Raw genomic sequence first — 26,056 nt, 5'->3', positions numbered from 1 at the left:
ACATATCGGGACTATACATCCCTCCAAATCGCCTACATTCTATACCAAACTGGCGTATCGGATTCTGACAAAAATTCCATGGAAAAAAAAAAAAAAAAGAAGCAAAAAAGTCTATGGGAAATTAAAAAGAAAAAAGTCAACAAAAAAAAAACATGGGACAAAGAAGGTTGGCAGATAGGAAAATAAAGCACATCCACATTAAGCTCATATCTGTAATTTAAAAATTTTAGTGGGTGATTTGCTTTCCCTACTTTAATTGTTCGTTCTGTCCTTGCTGCCCACGGATTTTTTAGATGGTGCACTGTATTGCGCATTTAATCAAGTCCACATTCATTTCCTTCTGTAAACTTATTATATATATAGCTGCTGAGTGCTGAGGAGTCAGGAACCTGAGTGGAGAGAGTTAATAATATTATAAGATCTACTTAAGGAGCAGCCAAAGCCCTCAACAAAGAAAGGCAAAGAAAGAGACAGAGTGAGAAAAACTACGAGAGAAAGAGATGGAATGGAGAAAATGCTACTTGGATGTCATTCTTGTACCACTAGGGTTCCTCATGACTGCTTCGTATCATGCTTGGTTATGGCATAATGTTCGGACCAACCCACGATCTACCATCATCGGCATAAACACCAGCGGACGACGATTCTGGGTCTCAGCGATGATGAAGGTACATATAACACGATTTACTTGCATTCTATGCTAAATTATCGTGGAGGACGGGTGAATTTTAATTTGCTTAATAATTATTCATATCATCTTAACTAAGTGGCACAAATAGAAAAATCTACAAGTTGCGTGCATGCATTGAAATATATTCTAATTTTACCGGATATTCCTTATCTGTGTAGAATGTTAATTAATTTTCACTTAAAAACATATGTTGTACGAGTTATGATTTTCATGTTGTTGACAGTCTGTAACATGAGAAACAGTCGAAAAGAGAAGGAACGGTACAGTCCTCCTTCACAATGAAAGCATGACAGATTAATTAGGTTTAGTTACATATTAGCCCCTGCAATTCTTCAATCATAACTTCCTACCCATTAACATCAACAATTTTTATTTTATACGTAAAACAAACTAACGTAATTTGTTCATTACAATTTTTCTAATTTTTCTATACATTTTAGCTAAAGAAAAATAGTTACGCTAATCATAAACAAGAAAGTTAGGGAATTGGATCCTCTTCGAGGCAAAGCCTCGGGATCCTCCTGACCCACTAACACGGACCGTTGAATTTTGATCCAACGGTTACAATTATTATAACTTTTAGAGAGCCCCTCTTGTTTGTAGCCGTAGATCAAAATTCAACAGCCCGTGTTATTCGGTCAGAAGGATCCTGAGGATTTGCCTCAGAGAGGATCCAATTCCGAAAGTTAGGTCCACCGATAAATAGTAGGTGCATTATATAGGGAGATGATTTGACTCACACCCTTTTTGTTTCTCACACAAACATCCTCATTTCTGATCATCAAATTGAATCAATCAAACGAAAACAACGAACATGATTAAACAAGCACTCTAACATATAGATTGATGCATTATTTTGTACAATGTGGTTCCGACTATAAAGCTCAATTAATAAACACCTGTGTTATTTGTGTGCTCTCCCAGATGAAAAATAATATATATATATATATATATATATATATATATATGATTGAATAATATATATATATATATATATATATCTGTCATATTATAAATAGGTATATTAGTATGTTATAAAAGATGATTAACTGTGGTCTGCCATCTATAGAGTGTTCTTCAAAAAGAAAGTTCCATTTGAGTCTTTGATCGTCCAAATATACGTAGTTTCCTTAATGCAGTTTAATTACCAAAGCACAGAATGATACCAAAACGTAAAGAATATGCACATTGCATTGCTTTAAAGTGAGATGTAACAAGCCAAGCATACAAAAGGTGGCTTATTTGTGGGGACTTAATCTTTCGTTTATCATTTTTAGCCACAAGTAAAATCTTAAAAAATAAAAACCATTTAGAAGTGGTTTCTTGCTCATCGCATGCTTCACTTTTAATTTATGCTACGGAATTAGTATATTACACAGTAATTCTAGGAGATCAAAGTGACCAACAACATATGTTGGATAAGTGAGATTAATTGCATGCCAGTGCCACCATGCATATATTCTTTCTTCCACTTCACGAACCCACTTTAACTCCTATATATTGCATCACATGTTAACTCCAACAGTGTGTTATTTCTTTTACACTTAAGTTGAATTCTCTCTCGCCATAACTTAAAATAAATTTAGCATAAAATATCATTGGTAGAATAAAGCTTTAATCATTAAAAAATGTTTATCTTTTATATCAAATCTTTAATATTATGTGGTTGCAACTTAGATATTGATAAAGTCGGTCTTATGCCAACATTATGATATTATTGGTTAATTATCAATCTTATTTATTGACTTATGGTTTCAGATTTACAGTCTATAGTATTAACATAATATGTAAGATAAGTGAGTAGTAAATAGTTTTAACTTGTCGATGACTAAATGATTACATGTTTTTTTTTACCTTATCTTTGACAGGACAATGAAAAGAAGAACATCCTGGCCGTCCAAACCCTTCGTAACACGATCATGGGATCAACCCTAATGGCCACCACATCAATCCTCCTATGCTCCGGCCTAGCAGCTGTGATCAGCAGCACATACAGTGTAAAGAAACCGCTCAATGATACCGTTTACGGGGCACACGGGGAATTCATGGTTGCTTTAAAATACGTCACCCTACTCACAATTTTCCTCTTCTCGTTCATGTGTCACTCGCTTTCAATCAGGTTCATAAACCAAGTTAACATCCTAATTAACAGTCCACAAGAACCCACGTCGTTGGTGACTCCAGAGTATGTGTCTGCGCTTTTGGAAAAGGGTTACTTGTTAAACACTGCGGGGAACAGGTTGTTTTATGCAGCACTGCCTCTCGTGCTTTGGATATTTGGACCAGTTTTGGTGTTTTTGTGTTCTGCCACGATGGTGCCTGTGCTTTACAACTTGGACTTTGTGTCTAGCAGTAGCACTGACAAGACAGAAATGGATAGTGGTAATGAAAATGGGGATGCATTTGTATGAATTGGGCATAGTCGTCCAAAGTGAAGATGGTGTGTGATTCAATCACGGCTGAAAACATTGTGCAAATTAAATCCAAGAGTTGTCAACACCTTGTCGTGGCCTCCTTTACTTCATCTCCCTTTGCCGTGTCCTCAGCCGTGGCATGCAAGAGAGGTAGAGAGAGAAGGGAAGCCATCATCTGGGCAAGAGAGAGAGATGGTCCACTCCAAAAAAATTTGGACTATAAGTTGTTTTACATATGTTATACTTCTGTAAATTTGATAAAATGATCAATTATTATATGTTTGGTTTGGAAAGCTGAATGATCAATCAATATGTTTAGATTGGGGATGGAAATAACTTTAGATTGATTACTTGCAGAAATGCATTTCTAACACACGCGTTACATGTAAGTTTTTCTCGCCTGAACAAGTTAACGACCACAAGTAACTATTAAAAATAGTTCAAAACGAAATAGTTAGCATGAGCTTTAACTATAACTTGTTACTGAACCCAAACAAAATTAACGCTTGTATATCCCATGTAAAAAAGTTGCATGAGATCGAATCTTAGTTGTGTCAGTCTCCCTTTCCACCTCCATGGTTTTGTCCTTGAGTTGCTTCTTTAACTCCCTGAGGACGACGTTCTGATCCATGGTGTTCCTAACAATGCAAAAAGATTGAGACGTTTAATCAAAAAATACATATTGGCATACAACAGTTAACAAGCGAAGCATGAAAGAACAGGTTGAAATATAACATTAGAAATGGCGAGTTCGATTTGGTTTCTCTAAAGTTCTAAACTATAGGTACACAAAAAACCGTTAAGTAAAAAAGTAGTACAACTTTAAGATGCAACTTGAAAAGGTCATGGACGCCAAAACTCGAACAAAATTCATACTCTTCAGATTTACATAACATAATGCACACCCATAAACACTCAAACATGAATTGAATAGACAATTTACAAAATATAAATACAAGATGCAACTATTCAACAAAACAATTGATACTTTACCAACAAAAAATTAGTGAGTTTCATATGCACATTTCAGTTTTTTTTTTTTTTTTTTTTTTAATACATTTTTTATAAATTTTTTTTAAAATATTTTTTTTTAACATATGCACTTTTCAGCTTAAAAGCGAAACATCTGAAGCTTATCAGATCAACAGGCCCTGGATTCCATTTTTTGTTAAAAAATGGGAACTAGTTGTAGGGCTCAATTCACATCGAACTTCAACAATCCAAACGGTCTAATTTTCAAGTTACACTTTATAAATCATCTTTGCAAAATATTAGCTAAAACGGAAATTTGTTTAGACATCTAATTGAGTTCAAAGAAGTTGAAGAACAATATGTTCTAAGAAACATTGAAATTTCATTGTGACAATCAAATGAATGAATGAATTCGGATTGAATTGATTTTTTGCAAGAATAATTTACAAATGAAAACTTAAAAAATAAACAATTCGAGTCATTAAATTTCGATGTAAAATAGACCCATAACTAGTTCCCATCTTTTTTTACTTATGATCATCATATTAAATCAATCAAAGAAAAATAACATACATGACTTAATAATATGTTAGAGACTAAAAATAGTGTCATCGAATTGAGCAACTCATTTACGTTTGTCCTTTATATCTACTGATATGCCTATTTTTTGTAATAATAAGGGTTGTCATTTATGTTTTAGTTGTAAAATAGGTCGAAAACAAAGATGAATTATCCATTCCAAGTTTTGTAAATCAGACGTTGCTCGTTGTCAAAGCGCGTCCTTGTATTCATTATATTCCAGGTTTTGTAAAGTCGAAGTTATTTGTTGAGTCAATGATTTTAAAGCTTGAATGTGTTCTACTTAATATTTAGTATGTTTCATCCGTGCATTTATCAGTACGATAACAACTAGTTTGATCAAAGTTGGCTATTTATGTTTTTCTCATGGATCAATCCATCCCCTTATGATTCAAATATCTGCTCTTGCAATTTCCATTTTAATTCAAACCTTGAACCCTAATTAGTTACTAGCGTAGGATGATCTAAGGTTGATTTTCCCCAAAACAAATGGGTTCAGTTACGCGCGCCATTTTCCTAAAAGGTGTACCATAAGGTGTACCAAAAACGACATCGTTCAGGACTAGTTTTATATTTTAATTAAACAAATTTTTAATAATTAAAAAAAGTTCATTTCAAATCTGACGAATCCAATGCCCCAAATCAATGTTCTCTTTTTCTTCGCACGCCTAAATTCGATTCCTCTGCGTCGATTTCAGGTACTTCCGAATACAATCTTATATTTTGATTTGTTAGCTTGATTAATTAATACTTTTCTTTTAATTGTAATTTTTCTTCTATTTGTTTGTTTGGCTGTTGAGAAAATTTTTATAGGAAAAAGTATTAATTCGATTCTAGGGTTTCAGTGGCACAAATTTGAGTTTGGAATGAGATTCTAGGTTTTTAGTAACCAAATTTATCCCGCGTATATCTTTCAAAATCCCTTTTTTTAGCTTAGTTTTCTGTTTAATTTTGTGATTCAAACTGGTATCTGTACATTTTTTCCTGCTAGTGATTGATAATTTTGTTATTAACTTTTCAGAAACAGGTAGATTTTGTATGGAAGACATGTTCCGTAATCGAAAGGGTTAGGGTTTAGTTGATGCATAAATTCTTAGGAGTTAGATAAACTACAAGGCACTAGAGATGAATTCATTGCCAACTACCATTGTGATTCTCACATTTTTATTCATTTTCTGCTCTGGGGGTGTTCATGTGCTATCTCTTGGTACACTTTTGACCGATCCTTGCAACCCTAAAGCGCAACAAGACCCGTGAACTCTCATCTCGGATCAGCTAACCGTACTCATCAATGGCTATTCTGAGTCTCGCATCCCTCTCCTACAATCCATTGTCACCACATATGCAGCCTCTTCTTTGGTGTCATCCATTCTCGTGCTCTGGGGAAACCCTTCCACGCCGTCCCAGACCTTGTCCCAACTGGCTCGCAATCTCACAGATTCCTCCTTTGGATTCAGTGGCATCTCTGTAATCCACCAAGCATCAGACAGCCTCATTAACCGGTTCCTCCCCAGACCCGAAATTAAGACCCGAGCAGTCTTGGTCTGTGATGATGATGTTGAAGTTGACCCCAAATCCTTTGAATTTGCGTTTAGAATGTGGGGATCAAACCCAGATCGTCTGGTTGGGTTCTTTGTCAGGTCACACGACATAGATTTGTCAAGGAAAGAGTGGATCTACACCGTTCATCAAGACAAGTACTCTATCATGCTCACCAAGTTTATGCTTTTGAAAAGCGAGTATTTATATCGGTACAGCTGCGCAGGAGGACCGGTGATGGCCAGCATGAGGAAGATCGTGGATAAGGTGCAGAACTGTGAGGACTTATTGATGAATTTTTTGGTGGCTGATGAAGTTAATGCAGGGCCTATATTGGTAGGAGCCGAGAGGGTTAGGGGTTGGGGAGATGCACGCAATGATCACGAAGATGGTGATGGTGATGCACGAGGAGGATTGACTGGGGAGGTTGCACAGGTGGGTTTGAGCAGTAGGAAAACTAAGCATAGGACGAGGAGAGGGGAGTGTATAAGTGAGTTTCATAGGGTGTTGGGGAGAATGCCTTTGAGGTTCAGTTATGGGAAGGTAGTCAACTCTGTCAGTGAACAAGGGTTGTCTCAAAAAGGAGGGAAATTGGCGTTTTGTGAGCAATCATAGTTGTTTTTCTGGAAGAACAGAAATATTCCAAATATTAGAAGGATTGGAATCTCATAGGTCTTAAGTTGTATGATGGAGCACCCTGGACACATTTCAGCATCGGTGGACTTTCGAAAGAAGGCGCTCCAGCCGGTAAATGATGCTGCCACAGCACTCTTCAGTCTCTGTTTACAAGGCTAAAAGGTCAGGTTGTGTTTCTCGAGGAATTTTCTCTGCTTACTCCGCTGTTGATGGATGACCAGGCAGGCGCTATTGAAGCAAGATGAGGTCGCAAGGTGTCCTGTTAACGAAACAGTGGAGTAAATTTCTCTTCAAAGCTTGGCAGCTGATGGATCCTTTGAAGCTCGAAGAAAAACCGATGCACTACATAGATTACTCAACAGGTGCTGCTATTCAGTATCCGAATCAGTTTGGCTGACAGTGTAAGAGTGCTTATTTTTGAAGATTAAGCACGGAAACTAGTGTGTTGTTGATTTATTAGAAAACAGTTAAATGAAAGTCGATCCTAGTTCTTTTTCGTATGTGGCGGGCTTGGGCCTGAAAAAGTAAAGGCTACTTTTGCAACTTTGTTATTGTTTGATCTAATTGAATGGATTGGGCTGCCTCTTGTTAAAAAGGATCGTCCTAGCCGTATATACACCGATTGTTTCACCTATTTACACGCAACATAATGACCAAAAAGAAACTAAAATGTTTTTAAAATGAGTGAAAACGTTTCTGGGGAAAATGCTTTTAAAACAAATCTTTGGTAAATATGCAAGTAAATTGTGAAAAAGCACTAACTAATGTTTCTTGCAGGAAGCACTTCAAGTGCTTTTATAATGCAAAAATATTTTTTTCTAAAAGCTGTTTTAATCATTCTAAAAGAACTTTCAAACGAATCCTAGTTCTTGTCCAATGGCGATTCGGATTCATCTTGCTTATTAATAAATAAAACAAGAAAAGGATAACTAAACGTAACCTGGCTATCGGTTACCAATTTACATTTTAATTAACGCTGTAGAAGTCTCAGAGTATAAGATAGTCCGAGGTTACTAAAAATCCCCAAAGTGCAATTCCAATGCATGAATCAAAACTAGGATTGGCTATAAATTGGTCGGTAGACTGCAATCAGTAAATCGCACGAATCCAGGAATATGCTTGCCGGGAAGGGTTGCAACCAAATTCCCAATACTTTATGAAGCCCCAGAATTCGGAGCCAATAAAAAACCTGGAGCCTACAAGCCTTTCTTCAACACGACCCCTGCTGGTTGGGCTTCGGCAGCTTCGGCAGCTTCGGCTGATGTCACTGCTTCACTAGGGCATACAGGGCTTCCCATGGAGGCATGGAGCACCCTTTGAGACGGGCATCAACACTTGAAATCCCACATGTTTAAGGAACGAGGAAAACTGTTGTGTCGTTGGGCTCTCTCTTGTATCTAAAACACTTAATTAGATGAGTAAGCCGGAGTGTTGTAGACACAATAGAATATTATACCGTATTTTTTCACGTAAAGTAATCAAGGGTCCCCAAATGTTACGTGTCTCTCTCATGGCCGCCTGCAATTTATGCATGCATACTTTGTTCTCTTTGAACCCGACTAATGACTCATCAAAATTGAGTAGGGAAATTTAACCAGCCAACTAGCTAGCTTGTAGGGCACGCTCACAAAGGATAAGGTGTAAGATGTGAGTGTCAAGAAGAATGAGTTCTTGTTCTTGACAAACTGATAGCTCAGTGTATGAGTTATCGTGTTGAGGAAATTCCGATCCTACTTGGCTAAGATTAAGAGTCCTAATAACATGCAATTATATTCAAGTAACCTTATCAAGACTTGACAAGAGTTCAATACCTATGAGGACTATCCCGAAACCCGAATCAGTTTGGAATATCCAAGGTATCAGTTAATAGGCCTGATATCAAGAGAGTATGGATATATATAGGGAGGTCCCTGCACTCACAATATTATCTTATCTCGTGCTAAAACCCTATTTGATAGCAAGGACTCTCGGCTGCTTGAGTGTAGAAGACTCCTTATGAAACCCTAGCAGTCATGGCTTCTTCTTCTTCCTCCACTTCGAAAGATAAGTTTATTTCCTTTTAACTGTTTGATTAGTTTATTGTAATTATTTTGGTTTTATCTGTGATCCTAGTAACTTGTTGATTTTCGAATTACTTCTTACTTGTGGTATCAGAGCCTCTCAACTCGCCTAGGATTTAGAATTTCGATCATGGTTGGTTTTGAATATATTGGTAACGTTCCAATATCACCATTACTTTTATCCTTACAATATGTAAAGCTTCCGCGAATAACATGATTCATTGATTCATATTGCTGATAATTCAATATGCGGATTGATTATCGTATTGGCTTTGCAAATAATTATTTAGTTATTATTATTATTTTTTAATCTGACCCATCTGCAGAAATTACTTCTGCGTGTAGTTGTATTATCCTTGTCTGCAGATACAAATCTGCTAGGGAATTTGCAAAGCTTGGGGGTTCGGATTATTGGTAATCTGTTTGAACAAATTCTTAACAAATTAAGGGCATAATTTTTTGTTTTGGTTAAATGTCTTTTACTTGTGGATCCTGAGGCTTCCGCTTAATCTTAGAATATTTTTGTAATTGCTTTTCTAACTACAGTTTTGCAGCATGAATCACAAAGATTCATGGCAAAATTTATATTGTGAATGACTGTTGACCAACATGTTCAATTCACTTTATGATTTAGATGTCAAGTACATCATACGACATATATACACAAGATGTATGGTGGATGAAATATACATTATTCCAAGGATTTTGTAGTTTTTAGTATTCCTTTTCTATCACATGATATCTCCGATGGAGTAAATTTGTTTGGTCGAAGGATCAGAGAGCTCCAGCATGCTGAAGATTTCTCCGTCATGATTGAAGCAGCCATGGTTCATTACCCATGCACTAAGGTTTATGCATCGAGCTTGAACCCCATTATGAAAAGCTTGCTGCCAAGTCTTGCATAATGAATTATTTGCCATGCTTTATTAGGTTGAGCTTTACGAGATTTGCATATCTTGCTTTAATTTGATTGGTAGTGTTAGTGCTGGGTTTCCTAGGGCTCGCCCAAAACCCTAGTGAACATATCCCGTTCAAAGGTGAGAATAAATTTTGACCCAACGGAAGTAAAATTAGTAAGTTTGCTCATATTTTTTGTTGTTGTCTAAAGCAACCTTTTGAAATTATTTTGAGTTGATGGATTGAATTAACCTTATGGATACTGACTTCGCGGGTGAGCCATTGTATAGGATTTTCATGATTTAAAATTCTGAATTTGGATACCATGACACTAACATGTTTTATGCAGGCACACATGTTCATTCATAGCTTAGATGAATGTGTGAACTCATTCTGCAGAAATTAGAAAGGTTTGAGATCCCTTTCAATTCTCAAATCTTGCGATCGTAAGGAGCTTGATCTATATACACATATTAATGCCGTGGCCATTTTGGTGTCACTTTTAAATTGTTTTCTTATCTTAAAAGGAGATTTTGATATATCACAATGGACATGCTAAATGTTGTTGTAAAAGAAAATTGAGATTTTAGTAAAGTTATGAAAACAAGACTAGCTATGTTCATGCAGTTTAGCGTACCTTGCAATTTGTTCTATTTTAGTTTCTGATTTTGATAGATTTTTCATAACTCCAAATTTTATGAATTTTGGTCATGTCATAATATCAAATGGATTGTAGACGCTGGTATTTTTTTCACGTTTCTAGACAAGAAATGGATTTATGTTAAATATTTAAGTGTTATACCATGTTGCTGGAATACTCTGTTTGTGATATTATTTTGATATATCTATGTAACTCCTAAATTCATGAAATTTTAGTATGATATACATTGAGATGTTTATTTCAAATCTGGAAATTTTCACGAGCATTAGTTTGCAAATGAATTATTGGTGAATTTTTAATGTCGGGACTGTCCTGCAGAATTTACTCAGCTTCTGCAGCACATTCCATTTCGATTTTATTTTTAACCCACTTTTAAGATTTCAAAAATTATGGAACTTTTGGTGACAATAAATGTGTATGTATACTTAATTTCTGAAAATTCTCATGCATATTGGAGAGAAATTTAATTTTTGGTGAATTATTTAGTCTCCGGTATGTATTGCAGAATTTTTGCCGTTTCTGCAGCAATCCATTTCTAATTTTCTTTTAGTACACTTGTAATGTCTCAAAAATTATGAAATTTTGGGAATTATCAGCTTTGTATGTTTACTTTATTTCTGAAAAATTTCATGCATATCGGATGAACAATGAATATTTGGTGATTTTGTAATCTCAGGTCTGTACTAAACCTTTTTCTGCAGTTTCTGCAGCACCTCCCTTTTCGAATTCATTTTTGGCTCGGTTATAAAATTTAAAAAACATGAAATTCTGTGAAATAGTAGCCATCTATGTCTAGTTCATACTTGAAAATTTTCATGACAACCTAACAAGAATTGAGTTTTTAGTGAAATTACAAATAATTTAGTACTGCTGAATTTTGGGACTTCAAACAACTGGTTGAGTTATGGGATATTGTTTCACTGATTTGTGCACATCTATTGGTACCGATTTTTAGACAAGTTTATTGTTCCATTATGTCCTTATTTTTATGCAAATTCTCAATAATAATGACTTTTATTAGGCAACTCTGATTAAGTTTTGAATTGAAGATGTATTGGTTTATTTTGCTCAAACCAATGTTCTATTTGGTCATCAATTTTGATTATGATGATCATTGTCTTATGAGACAAAAAAAATTGGAAAGTGGCATCAGTTTACTAATTGATCATTTTGGTCCCTATCGAATAAACGATAACTATGTTTCCTCTTTTGAGAACTTTATTGTTCAATGTCAATACCGACATACTCTTGTGTCTGATTTAATCTTTTGAGAATCATTGAATATCCAACAAAACGGATTATTTAATTTTGTCCTAAATGATTATTTTGAAAAAATCAGAATTCTAATTTATATGATGAATACTTTTGTCCCAAGGGGAATTTTAGGAACTCATTTAACAACTATAAATTAGTATTATAGCAAATCATAAAGTACTTCTAACATATTTTCATTTGGCCAAAGCTGTTGAAGCTATATTTATTTTGTGTATTTTATGTTTTGGCTAGCTGTGCAGGTATTTCCTTTGCATGATTTGTTTCTGCCCAAAGGTGTAACAATCATGCAATTTACAATTGGTTTGATCCTCCACAACTTGACTACTTCCATGATGAATCTTGTAGAATCGAGAATGAGTAGGTAAATTTGCCAATCTTTTGCCTTAATTTTCTCTGAGTTCTAAATTGGATTAAAATTATTGTTGGAAAATTGATGTTATTGAGATATCTAAGTGTTTATCGACTTTGTTTTAGAATTAAAACATAAATTTTGAGTTTAGATTCTCTTATTAGGTTTCATTTTAATTTATGACCTAATCTTTAGCACATATGTGAGTCTTCTTTCATACACTAAAATAAAATAAAATTTGTAGTCATTGCATAAGTTTTTATTTATGAAATTTTTAATTCTAACGTACTTCAAAAAAAAAAATTATGTATTTGATCTTTATTGATTCAACATATTTTGTTATATGAAAACCACTTTCTCTAGTGTTTAAACTTGCAATTTTGAGTGTTTATGTCACATCCCGATCCGGGACGGATCACTTCCCAGGCTTGCTCCACCACCGTAGCATGATATTGTCCGCCTTGGGCTTACCATTCCCAGTGGGTCACCCATCATGGGATTGTTTTAGCCCCCTTCTCGCTTAACTTCGGAGTTCCTATGGAACTCGAAACCAGTGAGCTCCCAAAAGGTATCGTGCTAGATAGGGATGGGAATAAACATATAAGGATCACTCCCCTGGGCGATATGGGATCTTACAATCCACCCCCCTTAGGGGCCCGACGTCCTCGTCGGCACACCACGGCCAGGGTTAGGCTCTGATACCAATTGTCACATCCCGGCCCGATGCGGATCACTTCCTGGGCCCACTCCACCACCGTAGCACGATATTGTCCGCTTTGGGCTTACCATTCCCTCACGGTTTTGTTTTTGGGAACTCACAAGCAACTTCCCAGTGGGTCACCCATTATGTGATTGCTCTAGCCCCCTTCTCGCTTAACTTCGGAGTTCCTACGGAACCCGAAGCTAGTGAGCTCCCAAAAGGCCTAGGGATTGCTCTAGCCCCATTCTCGCTTAACTTCAGAGTTCCTACGGAACCCGAAGCCAATAAGCTCCCAAAAGGCCTCGTGCTAGGTAGGGATGAGAATAAACATATAAGAATCACTCCCCTGGGCGATGTGAGATCTTACAGTTTGCCCAAGTGGGAGAAATAATGTATTATGGGCTTCATACTCATCAATTTTGCATGCTTTTAATGGTCATGGTTTTGGTAGATAAAACATACATTATCATACTTGTTTATATTTTATTTGTTATATATGCAACTAATCTTGCAGGAAATTCAAGAAGGGTTAATGAGTATATTCTACTCAAAAGTATTGTGCTTATTAATTCTTGTTTGTTGTTCAAGAAATTGGACTTGTGATTTATATGTTATTGATGAATAATTAATTTGCTCAAAAGTGTTTTCTTATTCAGTCCAACTATAAATCAATGAACGGTTAAACATGGAATTGACAAGATTGTATATACTTCATCTACTTAAAAGTGTTGAAACTATATACGTTTGCCCTTGTATTTTATGTTTTAGCTATGAAAACCTAATATAATCAGATTATGTCCAAAGATGATTCTGGAATTATATGTTTTTGTTGCAATCAGAAAACGTTCCGTTAAAGTTTTATGTTTCTGTCAAATTTTAGATGAATAAAACTGACCATATGATTTTGAATATCTTTTTAGCCACTCACTTCCTCGCAATATCTGACATAGAGATATAGTCAGAAAAATTAGTAGTTGATGTTGAATTCTCAATACTTTTAAATCCTTGATTAATGCTTGATTAGTGGGAGCTTTTAAGAGGTATGTGCGTTTATGAGATTTTTTACTCTTTTAATCGGTGAGAGTTTAAAATTGCTTTTGTATTATTGAATTGAAGTGTTAGTGGAAAATGGTTTAATAGTAAAATTTTATTCATAAATCTTGATACTTATGGTGTAGGTACTTGTAATCATAAAGTACACATGTAGAAGAGATTACATACTGCATTTATGATTCAGTATTCGAAGCTATAAGTGACAGGTTGTTAAAGGTTTAATTGCAGCTTTCGGGGACTTGTGATCACCTTAGTCTTAGCCTATGTAATATCATTCTTCTTGGACACTCAAGTGGGAGAATGTAAGATGTGAGTGTCAAGAAGAATGAGTTATTGTTCTTGACAAACTGATAGCTCAGTGTTTGAGTTATCATGTTGAGGAAATTCCGATCCTACTTGACTAAGATTAAGAGTCCTAATAACATGCAATTATATTCAAGTAACCTTATCAAGACTTGACAAAAGTTCAATACCTATGAGGACTATACCGAAACCCTAATCAGTTTGGAATATTCAAGGTATCAGTTAATAGGCCTGATATCAAGGGAGTATGGATATATATATGGAGGTCTCTGCACTCACAATATTATCCTATCTCGTGCTAAAACTCTATTTGATAGCAAAGACTTTTGGCTGCTTGAGTGTAGAAGACTCTTATGAACTCTAGCAATCATGGCTTCTTCTTCTTCCTCCACTTCAGAAGATAAGTTTATTTCCCTTTAACTGTTTGATTGGTTTATTGTAATTATTGTGAGTTGTACTTGCGTGAGTTCTGATAGTAGCCAAGCAGCCTTCCTACTCAAGTTTCTTTTCTTTATCCAAAGAATGGTAAAAATAGATAGTAAGGATAGGCACGAATTAAGCTCACTTGTTGAGGAAATGGAAATACATAATGGATAATGAAATGGAGTTGTGAATAAGTGAGGGCCATTACTATTAACGTGATTAATGTGAAGAAAGTAGAAAACAAGAAACCCTACAACTCGAGCTGAAAAATTCAAACAAACAAAAAAATGTTGCCCTAGATCCCTAGCCCTAAGTGAATCCAATTTTAATAGAGAAATGTTAAAGATACTCTATTAAAAGTAAGACTCTTTGTAAATTCTCTATCATTTCATGTTTTTTGCATAGTATTTTATAATAATATAAAAATTAACGTTAAACTGATAAGTTAAAGAGAGTTCATAAAAAATCTCAATTTAAAAAAATCTCTTTAGCAATTTTCATTTTAAGAACTTGGAAGAAACCTCCTAGAGTAAGAAAGGCACTAATAATACCACGAGTAGAAAGTGGAGAACAAGTCCAGTTTTGGTACAGAAAATTGAGTCCAATATTTCACCATCATGAAATCGAAAACTTGTGATGTTTTACTTTTTGGCCACTTGGTCATTTTTCATATTTGCAAGAAATTAGACTGCTTTTTTATGGTGGCTCTGACGTGGGGGCTTTTCTGATCATTCAGCTTAAATAAAAAGTTAGGTGAAAAATGATATTCACCGAATCTTTTTTTTTTGAGGATTCTAGAGATTTTATGATCGTGATCATTTATCATATATTGTACGATTAGAAATTATTTTAAAATTTAAAATTTAAAATTAAATATAAACAGTACATAATGAAAACTGATCGCACGATGTACAATAAACGGTCACGATAACAAAATCTTTAAAATTCCCAGAAAAAGAATCCGACGAGGATCCTTTTCCAAATTAGGTATTACCTGGTCTTAAATAAAACCATATAAAGCCATGAAAAAGCAAAATCCAAAGCTCATTGCTTTACAAAAAAAACTCAAAAGAAAGTGGAGGAGAAAACCATCCCTTTTAGCAAGGTAGTGTTATCCACATTTTTATTTTTTACACACTTCTCTTAATTTTTTATCGTTGAATCAAATAAATTGAAGAAGATTAATGATAAAAAATTAATAAAAATATGTAATAACTAGGTAAATATGAATGTGCGAATAACATTATCATTATTTAGCAAGGCATGCAAAGCATCCATCAGCATCTTTGTTTTTAGGTCGGTGCTTGTCTAAATCAAGCTTTAATTTGCTTTTCCACACCTAAACTAATCCTTAGAGATCCACTCTATTTACCTAAACAAACCACTAACCCCTAGCTATATGCTTTGCCATCAAGGCATTAATTTAATTTAATTTATAGCTTTTGCATAAAGATGGAAGATTACACAGTGTGATCTTTTGTTGGATTTTGACTGCATTTCATTGGTGGCCCCTTTGTTTAAAGCTTATCCAAATTGATTAAGGAACATAGAGAGTCCTTGCTTTATTAAACTCTCTAATTCAAACTTTATAATTATATCCATGAAATTACAAGGAAACTTTATGAAATGTTATAAGGGCATGGCCTAAAGTAGCAACTGTGCATTTCCATATTGGATCCAATGCCATGGGCATAAAGCAAAACACTTGTCCATCCATAATAAATATCTTTTAACACACTTGTCTTTAATATATTATTCGTTTACACGTCCATTCGTAAATAATTGTGGTCCATTTATAATGCATCGACGATTTAAAGAAGTTACAGCCACATGAATAAATGATGTCAATATTGCATAAAGCAGTATAAAATTGCTAATGATTTGCACTAGCTAGTGTTGTGATTAAGAAGGATGACGTAAAAAGCTAGGTTGTGTACACTTAGGGCTGGTTTGATGTTGTTTAAATTGTTTTAAAAGTATATATTTTAAAAAAAAAATTGGGGTTTTAATTGCGTTTGGTAAATGAAAAAAAAACATTATTTTCTCTTTAAAATCATGGGTCTAAATCAGTAGAAAGTAGAAGCAGCAGGTTTATCCATGCTTCTAAAAAATGTTTTTTTAAAGGCACATTAATCCCAAACTGCCCCTAGCATCACCCTTTTTATTTTAAAAGGAAAGTAATCATTCATAGTTCTAGCTCCTTAATACTATTAAAATCATAGAAACCATGTCCAATTCCAATGGACAAGGACCTATCAAACAAGAAGGCACAAATCTCTAAGACCATCTCCAATCGAAGGGCCGAAAACAGCCTTAAAGTCGTCTCTAATCGAGGGCCAAGGCAAAGGGTTCGTGGACCTCACTGGACAAAAAAGGGCCAAAGGGCCAACCGGCTGGCCCAAAGGAGCCAATTGACTGGACTAAATGAGCCAACCAACTGACCCAAAGGAAGTCGTCTCTAATTGAGGGCCAGGCCAAATGGCTCGTGGGCCTCACTGGACAAAATGGGCCAAATGGCCAACCGGCTGGCCCAAGGGAGCCAACCGACTGGACCAAAGGAGCCAACCGACTAGCCCAAAGGAGCCATAAATTTGAAACCAACGACTAGCTGACATATCGTTATTTGATTTTTTTTTTTTTTGGGGGCCCAAATTTAAAAAAAATATATTTAATAGGCCTAGAAAGTATGTTTAGTTGAATGTTTTGGTGTTCTTTTTATAGGCTTTAGTGCTTGCTTAAATCTCTCTCACAACCGATGTGGGACTCCCACCCACTTTTTTTATTTTTTATTTTTAAATACTCTAAATAAAACCTCTCACATTTGACTTGAAATATATAAGTTGTATTTTTTAAATTTTAGTTGTAGTTTTTAAATTTAAGTTGTATTTTTAAAATTTTGTAGTTTTTAAATTTAAATAATAAATTATGTTTGGCCCTATAGCCCTCGGTTGGAGACGGTTTTTTGTGAGAGGGCTAAAACAAGCCCTATGACCATTTGGCCCTGGGTTGGAGATGGTAAGGCATCTCAACCAAAGGGTCCAAGGGCTGAAAATAGCCCTAAAATCATCTCTAACTAAGGGCCAAGCTGAAGGGCTCGTGGGCCCTACTAGACAAAAAAGGGTCAAAGGACCAACGTGACGACCCAAATGAGCCAGCTAGTCGGCCCCAGGGCAGCCTAAAATTTTTGAATAAGCTAACTGTTATTTTTGAAATTTTTTTTAATAGTTTTTTTTTTTTGGGCCAAAAATTTAAAAAAAAATATTTAATTAAGGCCCAGAAAGGTGATTGGTTATATGCGGGAATGTTGCTTTTATAAGCATGTTTTATTGCTCAAACCTCTTCCACAACCGATGTAGGACAAATATAATGAGTGCCACACATGCAAGCTTATGCTTGCTCAATTCTCTCTCGATGTGGGACAAATATAATGGGTGCCCCAAATATAAGATTCCTATTAGAGATGGTAAATGTGCATTTATACATGTAACTATCTCAAACTAAGTTGTACTAGTAATTTGACACTTAAATTAAAAAATTAATTTAACATGCAACTGTTAACCACTGCAAGTAGACATGAAAGCAGCGCCAGTTACTACAACGAAGTAAGTGTTTTCACAATTTATTTTATATATTTCATTTAATTTAAGTTTTTGTAGTTTTTAAATTTAAATAATAAATTATGTTTGGCCTTATGTCTCATTGGCCCTCGGTTGGAGATGGTAAGAAATATGGTCTTGCATTGTTCATTAAAATAATTCTTTGGAGGGCCAAAGAGCTAAAACAAACCCTCTGGCCAGCCTTCGGTTGGAGATGGCCTAAGAAATATGGCCCTGCACTGTTCATTAAAATATTAATTTCTTGGAGGGCTAGAGGGTTAAAACGAGCTATTTGGCCAACCTTCGGTTGGAGATAGCCTAAGAAATATAGCACTGCAGTATTCATTACAATATTAATTTCTTGGAGGACCAGAGGGCTAAAACGAGCCCTCTAGCCCTCCTTCGACTGGAGATGGTCTAAAAGGACATCATTAAATATAGTCCCATTGTGAAAATGGTTAAATAAATAAATTAGACCTTCCATTACACATATAAGGACCAATAATTCACTATAAAAATTAACAATGCTATTAGGTGACTTGGCATGATAGTAAGCCTAACCTATTTAAATATGTGGCCCCAAATATTCTTGCAACTAATTTCGTATCATTTTTTAACAAACCGTATTACTTACACTAAGAAAAAGGGAGTTGGCTTAGCCTCATATATGGCATAGCATTTTATATACTATTTAATGTAAATATTTGTTACTTAGTACTACGGTCTAATAATACTCTTCTTCACTTGTAAGTGAGAGGTCTTAGATTCGATTCTCACCAAAGGTGAATTTGAACTATATTATTGCTAGCCCATTGTGAGGCTAAGACCAAACCCATCCCCCTAGTGTAGATAATATCAATTGTTCAAAAAAGAAAAATGTAAATATTGTATTTTTAAATTGGTCATGTTTAATTAAAAAAGAAAGTGGATTGTTATTGGTCTTAGGAAAATTAACCCTCGAACTAGAATGTAATATATCGCATAGCATTTTATATACTATTTGATTAGTCATTTCATGTTCGTGTCGACACAACCATATTGATAATATCATTTTAGAATTTAACAGGTTATTGTGTTTTGGTATGCTATTTTAACAAACTTTTATTGATTAAGTCCATATCTTAAAACATGATTGCACATAAATAATAACTGCAAGTAATTTGAAAACGTAATATAAGATTCTGAATAAACAATAATTTTGAGCAACCTGACAATGTAATATATTAAAATTGTAAAACGTTTTGAACTAGCTCTTAGTATAAATATTTGAAGAAATCTCAAGTTCAAATAACACAGTTAAAAAAATAATCAAACATAACTAGGCAATTACGTAATCAAACATAAAGAGGATCCGAATTATCTCCCTTTCCCTCTCACATTCTATTTGGACGCTCAGGATTACCTCCTATGTACATTGAGAGAGAAGAAAAGGAAAGGGAGGCAGGAAAGGAAAAAGAGGCAGGGGAGAATCCAAAACCCCGCCAGATTCAGGTGGCCCACCACACGATCAACTTGTTTCGTGTCAGCATCAGGATTCTTCCAGATTCTAGGATCCAACGGTCAGATCTTCACAAAATAAATAAAATATATTGCATTACTTGTATACGAAGATCCCGTCATGTTTAATTACCACAAAACCCACATCTCGCGCCATTCGTACAATTCACAAGGGCATTTCCGTAATCTGATGCAACACCAAACTTTTAACTTCATGTGCCGCCCACTTTTTCTTTACGTACTTTTCCACACCGCATTTTACTATTAATACCCACTCCCGCTGCTCTTATTCCCTCCCCCTTCCCTCTCCCTCTCTCCCTCTCTCCCTGCTAATCTCACCGGAGGTAGCACGGAGATCCCAAATGGAGCAAAAGCCCCGTTACCACGTGGAGGTATACTCCCAAACAGCCTCGTCCCCCCTCGAATTGAAGCGGAGCCCGTCGGAGGTTTGTCTTGGCGAGGCCCTGGAGTACTTACTGGAGAAGCCCATGATCGGTCAGGAGGCCGCCGATACGCAAGGGCACGGCGATGAAAAATTCGGCGAACTTCGGGCCAGAGACCGGAGTTCCGCCGATACGGATGTATTTTTCGGCGACGTCTGCGCCGGCGACCACAGCTTCGCTTTCCAAAATCGGGTTAGTCACACTCTCTCACTTTACGGGACTTTCGGACACCGGGGTCCAGTCCCACGTCATCCGATGCAATTTGACATGTTGTATTATGTGTTTGGTTTTAATATTTTGACCAAAACGTCGTCGTTGTGGGGTTGGAAAATGAATTTTGCTTAAGAATTTTATGTTTATTTTAAGAAAAAGGTGATGGTATATTGATTAATTAGTTAATTAGTTATTTCTTGGGTAATTAATCATACTTAATTCAAAACACGTATGGCTGTTAGCAAGCCAGTCACATCATGCTTGATAGGTTCCCACTTTAACAAGTCATTGATGATGGGGAGGCTCATGTCAATTGTTGTAGAAACACACAGAATTCTAAATCCTATAGATTTTTCTTTTAGGAAAGTTATGGATTTATTTTCGTAACGAAATGATTTTTATGGTTAAGCTAATACTCAAATTTATTTAGACGCTGAAAACCGACACACATACTGTATAAGACAAGTGTATAAAATGAAGTGTGGCATTGTTATATAAATAATTCATTAACAGCCATTACAAGACAAGTATATAAACTGAAGTGTTAAATGTTGCTGTCTAGCTCCAAGAACAATATTTACCAAGTGTTTTTATATATTCCATGAATGCAGGATATAATGAATGGTTTTTCAAGCAGTCAACTGACAGAAACCCTACTCTGCACTCAAAATCTCACTCCAAAAAACTCCTGCATCTCAGCAGCCATGGATTCCCAGTCATCGATTTGTGGTATGCTTTCGGAAAAAACATATCAAGCTTGCACCTTTACACTTGCTTATGTGTGTTTTCATCGCTTTTTCTGCGTGCTCTGTTTGTGTTTCGGGCGCCATCTGTTGCTTGTTGTGTGATTTAGTGAGTTTTGATATATGGTTTTTCAGTGGGCAGTCCAACATCGGCTGCTAAACCGATTGGAGGAGATAACCAAACAAGAGGAGCCTACAGTGGTTCCTCCGGAGAACAATCGGATGAGGATGATTTCGAGATAGAAGTTAGTCCGTGTGGAGACGGCACAGAACCCCTCGACATCAAACGCATTAGAAGGTATTATATATGGGAAATAATTTCCGCATACCTTTTCTCCTTTTGCGCACCATCCTTTTTTTCTGTCCTTTGGATTGAATATTCGAAGGCCAATGGACTGAAATAAAGAGAGGTGTGCAGTGAGAACAAGGGTGTGCGGAAAACCGCTTCCCTTTAATATTTTCTCTCTCTGTTTCCATTCTTTTTAAATATGGAATTGATCCAATACTGCATTACCTTTGTCATTAACTTGCAGGAAGGTCTCGAACAGGGAGTCTGCTAGGCGATCAAGAAGACGAAAGCAAGCACATCTTGCGGATCTCGAGTTGCAGGTATCATATATTTTTGGTGGAATCTTTACCAGAACAAAATTTAGAGTGTATTGACCAGTAATTAATTTGTTTTCCATGTGAAGTTTGTGATTATACATCGAATAGTTGAAGTTATTCTGATGCAGAAGTTTGATTTATGGCTTTATTTCAGGTTGAACAACTGAGAGGAGAAAATTCAACCTTACATAGGCAGCTAACGGATGCTTTTCAACAGTTCCGCGATGCTGATACAAACAATAGAGTAATGAAATCGGATGTGGAAGCTTTGAGAGCCAAGGTATAAAATAACACCAAGAGTGCTTAAGTACGGAATGTCAAAACATTAGGCAAAGCAATCGTGACGGTGAAAAATCTTTAAAACAAGCAAACATATAGGGTTTAAAGAGGGTGGAAAATCTGTAGAACAGAACCTCTGATTTGCCTTGTGCTTGCAAGTGAGTGAAGTAGTGGATATACAGCGAAACAATGACAAAACAGTTTTAAAAACATGTCAATTAGCGATTAACGAATACTATATTTTATTAAAACAAACTGATAAAAAAGTACTAAACCATGTGTTTGTATGTGTATTTAAAGAATTTCCATATGACAGTAGTAAAATGTCAAGGAATTTTGTCACTAAGGAGCGGTGATTTCATTTTAGGTGAAGCTAGCTGAAGATATGGTTGCTCGGGGCTCAATGACCTCTACTTTCAATCAAATTCTTCAAGGTCATCTAGGCACGCAACCGCTCAACCCTCAAAATTTGCGCGGGGTAGCAGCACATGTCTCACCGACTATTACCATCCATGGAGAGGATGCTCCGTATGCTGGAATTGCAGTCTCCGGACAGAATGCAAGCTTTGGACTCGGAAATGCTGGTATGGCGAATAGCAATCTGAGTAATCGGATGATGAGCGATACTGTTAGCTGTGTCTCGGATTTGTGGTCATAAAATAAAACGATTGTGATGCCTGTAACCCTGTCAGTTAGATCGAATATGTCTTATAATATGCTTTAGGCAGATCTCTAAGTAGTTCTTAGAAGTGTCTCCTTTTCTTGGTATTTTTCTTCTTTCTTTTTTATGGTTTTCTAGCTTGTACTAGACTCGTATTTCTCATGTAAAATGTCGCAGTTTATTGAAGAAACTGGAATGTTTTAATTGAAACACGCAAATGTAGCCATCCATTACACCGACGCATCTCATGCATCGGTGCATTCTAGAATTTTCAATTATTTTTTATTTCGACTTGCACACTCCATAAGTCAACAGATTCTTCTTTCTTTTTGTTTATGTATAATAATTGAGGTTGCAAAGAAGGAAGATCATGCTGCCAACTGTGTTATACAATTAAGGAAAAATGCTTTTACTTGAAGAAGTGCACATGAAAAGCAGAAACCGCGTTTTGCAGTTGAAACGTTTGGATCCATCCACATATGCTTGTCATCTCCCTAGTTAGAAAAGTAGACACATCAGGGTTGCACGTGCACTGGACTTAATGTCAAAGATTTTATATTCGAGTATGCTAATCGTCCATGAATTGTGATGATATTTTATCGCAGATCATCCTATCATCCACATTTGATCATTAATAAAAAATGAACCTTGTTTATATTATTTGGGCGTTTGATCCCAAATTTGATCAGTGGTTGGAAATGGATCGCATGCACAAACTTGTTTTTATTATTCCTGCATCTGGCCCCATATTTGGTAGTGCTGACTTAATTAAGTAGTCCAACTGATGTAAGTTTAATATAATTTACAAAATGTCAGACAATTTACTCTCTTTTATTTGGGTGTGCCTGCACTAAGGGAAGGTGCAAAGTTGCAACTATGATTTATGGATAATTTAATATTTTTAATTCATTATATAGTGTTCTATCATCACTGTTAATCACACTCCACGTTATCGTAATTGTAATTTGTTTACATAATTGTATTATAAGAGATTATCTAATCGCGTAAGGACTTGTAATGTTAGTGATTAGACATCTTTCTTCATGTCTTTGTTAAGCAAAAAAATGATTTCTCCGTCGAGGTTGAATAATTGAGTTTAAGATAAATGAAAAGAAGAAACAACAAAAATTGGATGGTGAAAAAAATTTTATGAGCCCATTGAATTTACAATTAGGGCAACATATTGTTTGAAGAAAATAAAAGATAAGCATCTTGATCTTAATCAATAAGCTAATGACATTTTAATTACCCCATCATTAACTCAAACTCTCGAAAATCAACCTTCCCATCCATATTCAAATCCACAACCTTCACCATCTTCTCAACCTGGTCCATCTCCCACCCACTCCCCAAACCCAAGCCTTCCAAAACCCTTTTCAACTCCACAGCCTCTATGAATCCATTGCCATCCTCGTCGAAAATCTTGAATGCTTCGCGCAGGAGCTCGTTGCGCTCGGACTCATTATCCTCCAATCCACCAAGGACCTCCTCCACTGGCACTTCATGATCATCCCCTGGCAAATCGAAACCCGTCTGGTCTTCCTCATTACGTATTAGTCCAAGATTCTCCACGACAAGCCGCGCCTTTTCCTTCTTGATTCTTCCATTTGTTTCCATCCCAAACACTGTGATCAGTGCCCTTGCCATGGACTCATCAACTTTGGTTGCAATATTTTGTGGTTTGCATTTGGAATATTGGTCACGTTGATCTTCATGAACAATGTGAGCTCCTTTGCTTGTTGAACTTGATGGGACTCCTCCAATGGCTTGAACCAAGTCACCAAGTAATCTAAAGCAAACTCCTGTAATTCCCATAATGCCACTGCACAGAAAGCCTAATCAAGTGTGCAGAAAATATGGAGAAATATGTGAAATGTGTGTGATTTCCTTCAAAAGTGAGTACAGTTTATATAGTGTTTGTCATGACGAAATGCCCGGTTTTTTGGGTGAATTACACGAGTGCCACTCCAACATTAATTATGATAATTATTATTTGATAAGTCTTTAAGATTCTTAAGAAGCTGGCAATTGGCATTGAATATGAATTTTTAATTGGAACTGGTGCAATACACAAAGGATGCTGTCATATTTGTTTTAGGGTTGGTCGGTTTAATCAGCAACACTCGGAAGAAAATAAATTACTGGTCAGAAAAATAAATTCGGATTAAAACAAATTAGTTGTATTTTAAAAGACACTTGAGTTTAATATGATTACAATACTTGCTATGAATTCGAGGAAAAAAAAAAAAAAAAAAAATTACTTGCTATGAAAAACCAAGCATGTCAAATAAGTTTTGACATATTTGCTTGGACTTTAATTTAAGATGAATGCCAATTATCTTCCCCTCCGTAGTCCGTATCTTTTTTTATTTATTTATTTTTATTTTTAAGTGAAAAAGGACACAAAAAGCCATTTTTATATATCTATGGTACCGGTATCACATCTAACTTCAACTTTGAGATGAAATAGTATACGGGTTTGTTTAAAAGTGTTTTTAAAATGATTCAAAATGATTTTATTGAAAATATTTTTAGAATTAATTCTTAATAAAATTTAAAAACTCAAATGAATTCTGAAAAAATACTAGAAGTGCTTCTAAATCTATTAAATGGTGGTTATCTAGTGGCCATCTAGAAACCAGAAAAAGGAAATAATATAGCACTTGAAGCAGGAAGTCATGGAGGGCATTGATAATGTTTCTTTTTTAAATGAACCATTGGAGATAATTTAAAACACTCATGCTTAAAGATACAAAAAACTAAAAAAATTAAAAAATTAAAAAAAAATCAGATTTAGTGATATTGTAGAGATGATTTTCTTTTGTCAGAAGCAGATCCCTTCTGTTTCTGAAGAGACAACGGAGCTTAGAAATCAATTTTTAAAGGCTACAATAATTTGATTCCTAGACTCCGGTGGCGTAGGTTCAGAGAGGATTTGCTTTTTTTTTTTCCTTCCACCTATAATGCCAGAAACCGCGTTTTGCAGTTTTATATTCGTATTTGCAACATTAATTTATTCACTTAATTTTTCCAATTAAATTAAATAATGTTCTCTGTCTAATGCATGCACTGCCCACCATCTCACGTGGGATTTATAACACACTAATTTAAACTTTCCTCCTAATCTAATCTTTCACGTGGATGCAAGTTCATTCAAGAAATAATATGCATTGGAGAAAAAAAATATATATATTTTGGATGGTCCAGCTTTTAAATTTGGACAAGAAATTTTTTTAACTGTTACATATTATATGCAATTATGTGTTTATCTCTCTTATTATACGTCGAATTTTATAAACAAATAAAATTCTTAGGTGTCACCAATTAAGTAAAATGTTATGGGAGAGATACAAGAAATAATGTGTAAGGGAAAGAATAATGTACAAGGGAAAGAAATATGTTTTTTTTTTTTTTTGTCGAAGGGAAAGAAATATGTTGGATCACTTCTAAATAGTTTTGGACGAGA

At 35.4% G+C, this 26,056-nt stretch overlaps 3 protein-coding genes and 1 pseudogene across 3 annotated transcripts; 3 read left to right on the top strand and 1 right to left on the bottom strand.

Moving 5' to 3' along the window:
* Nucleotides 1–500: 500 nt before the first annotated feature.
* On the top strand, nt 501–3,222 carry LOC137730460 (uncharacterized). The gene is made up of 2 exons (XM_068469453.1): nt 501–668; nt 2,560–3,222. Exons 1-2 carry the CDS (start codon nt 501–503, stop codon nt 3,100–3,102), a joined length of 711 nt encoding a protein of 236 aa, XP_068325554.1. The 3' UTR covers nt 3,103–3,222.
* A 2,054-nt stretch (nt 3,223–5,276) lies between these two features.
* Nucleotides 5,277–7,358, top strand: LOC137716881 (glycosyltransferase family protein 64 C3-like; annotated as a pseudogene).
* A 12,564-nt stretch (nt 7,359–19,922) lies between these two features.
* On the top strand, nt 19,923–22,829 carry LOC137708822 (basic leucine zipper 9-like). The gene is made up of 6 exons (XM_068447977.1): nt 19,923–20,280; nt 20,913–21,030; nt 21,180–21,342; nt 21,578–21,653; nt 21,805–21,930; nt 22,297–22,829. Exons 1-6 carry the CDS (start codon nt 20,008–20,010, stop codon nt 22,585–22,587), a joined length of 1,047 nt encoding a protein of 348 aa, XP_068304078.1. The 5' UTR covers nt 19,923–20,007; the 3' UTR covers nt 22,588–22,829.
* A 1,006-nt stretch (nt 22,830–23,835) lies between these two features.
* Nucleotides 23,836–24,405, bottom strand: LOC137731908 (calmodulin-like protein 3). The gene has a single exon (XM_068471169.1). It carries the CDS (start codon nt 24,403–24,405, stop codon nt 23,836–23,838), a length of 570 nt encoding a protein of 189 aa, XP_068327270.1.
* Nucleotides 24,406–26,056: the final 1,651 nt, after the last annotated feature.

The sequence above is a fragment of the Pyrus communis genome, chromosome 1 (genome assembly GCF_963583255.1).
Source record: "Pyrus communis chromosome 1, drPyrComm1.1, whole genome shotgun sequence".
In the NCBI taxonomy this organism is placed as follows: Eukaryota; Viridiplantae; Streptophyta; class Magnoliopsida; order Rosales; family Rosaceae; genus Pyrus; species Pyrus communis.
Note: the sequence above shows the minus strand (reverse complement) of the source record. Positions and strands in the feature narration are given on the sequence as shown.

Coding starts and splice junctions, on each gene's coding strand:
- LOC137730460 (XM_068469453.1), top strand. CDS start 501: ATGGAATGGAGAAAATGCTACTTGGATGTCATTCTTGTACCACTAGGG. Junction 669..2,559: donor GGGTCTCAGCGATGATGAAG/GTACATATAACA, acceptor TATCTTTGACAG/GACAATGAAAAGAAGAACAT.
- LOC137708822 (XM_068447977.1), top strand. CDS start 20,008: ATGGAGCAAAAGCCCCGTTACCACGTGGAGGTATACTCCCAAACAGCC. Junction 20,281..20,912: donor GCTTCGCTTTCCAAAATCGG/GTTAGTCACACT, acceptor CCATGAATGCAG/GATATAATGAATGGTTTTTC. Junction 21,343..21,577: donor GACATCAAACGCATTAGAAG/GTATTATATATG, acceptor ATTAACTTGCAG/GAAGGTCTCGAACAGGGAGT.
- LOC137731908 (XM_068471169.1), bottom strand. CDS start 24,405: ATGGGAATTACAGGAGTTTGCTTTAGATTACTTGGTGACTTGGTTCAA.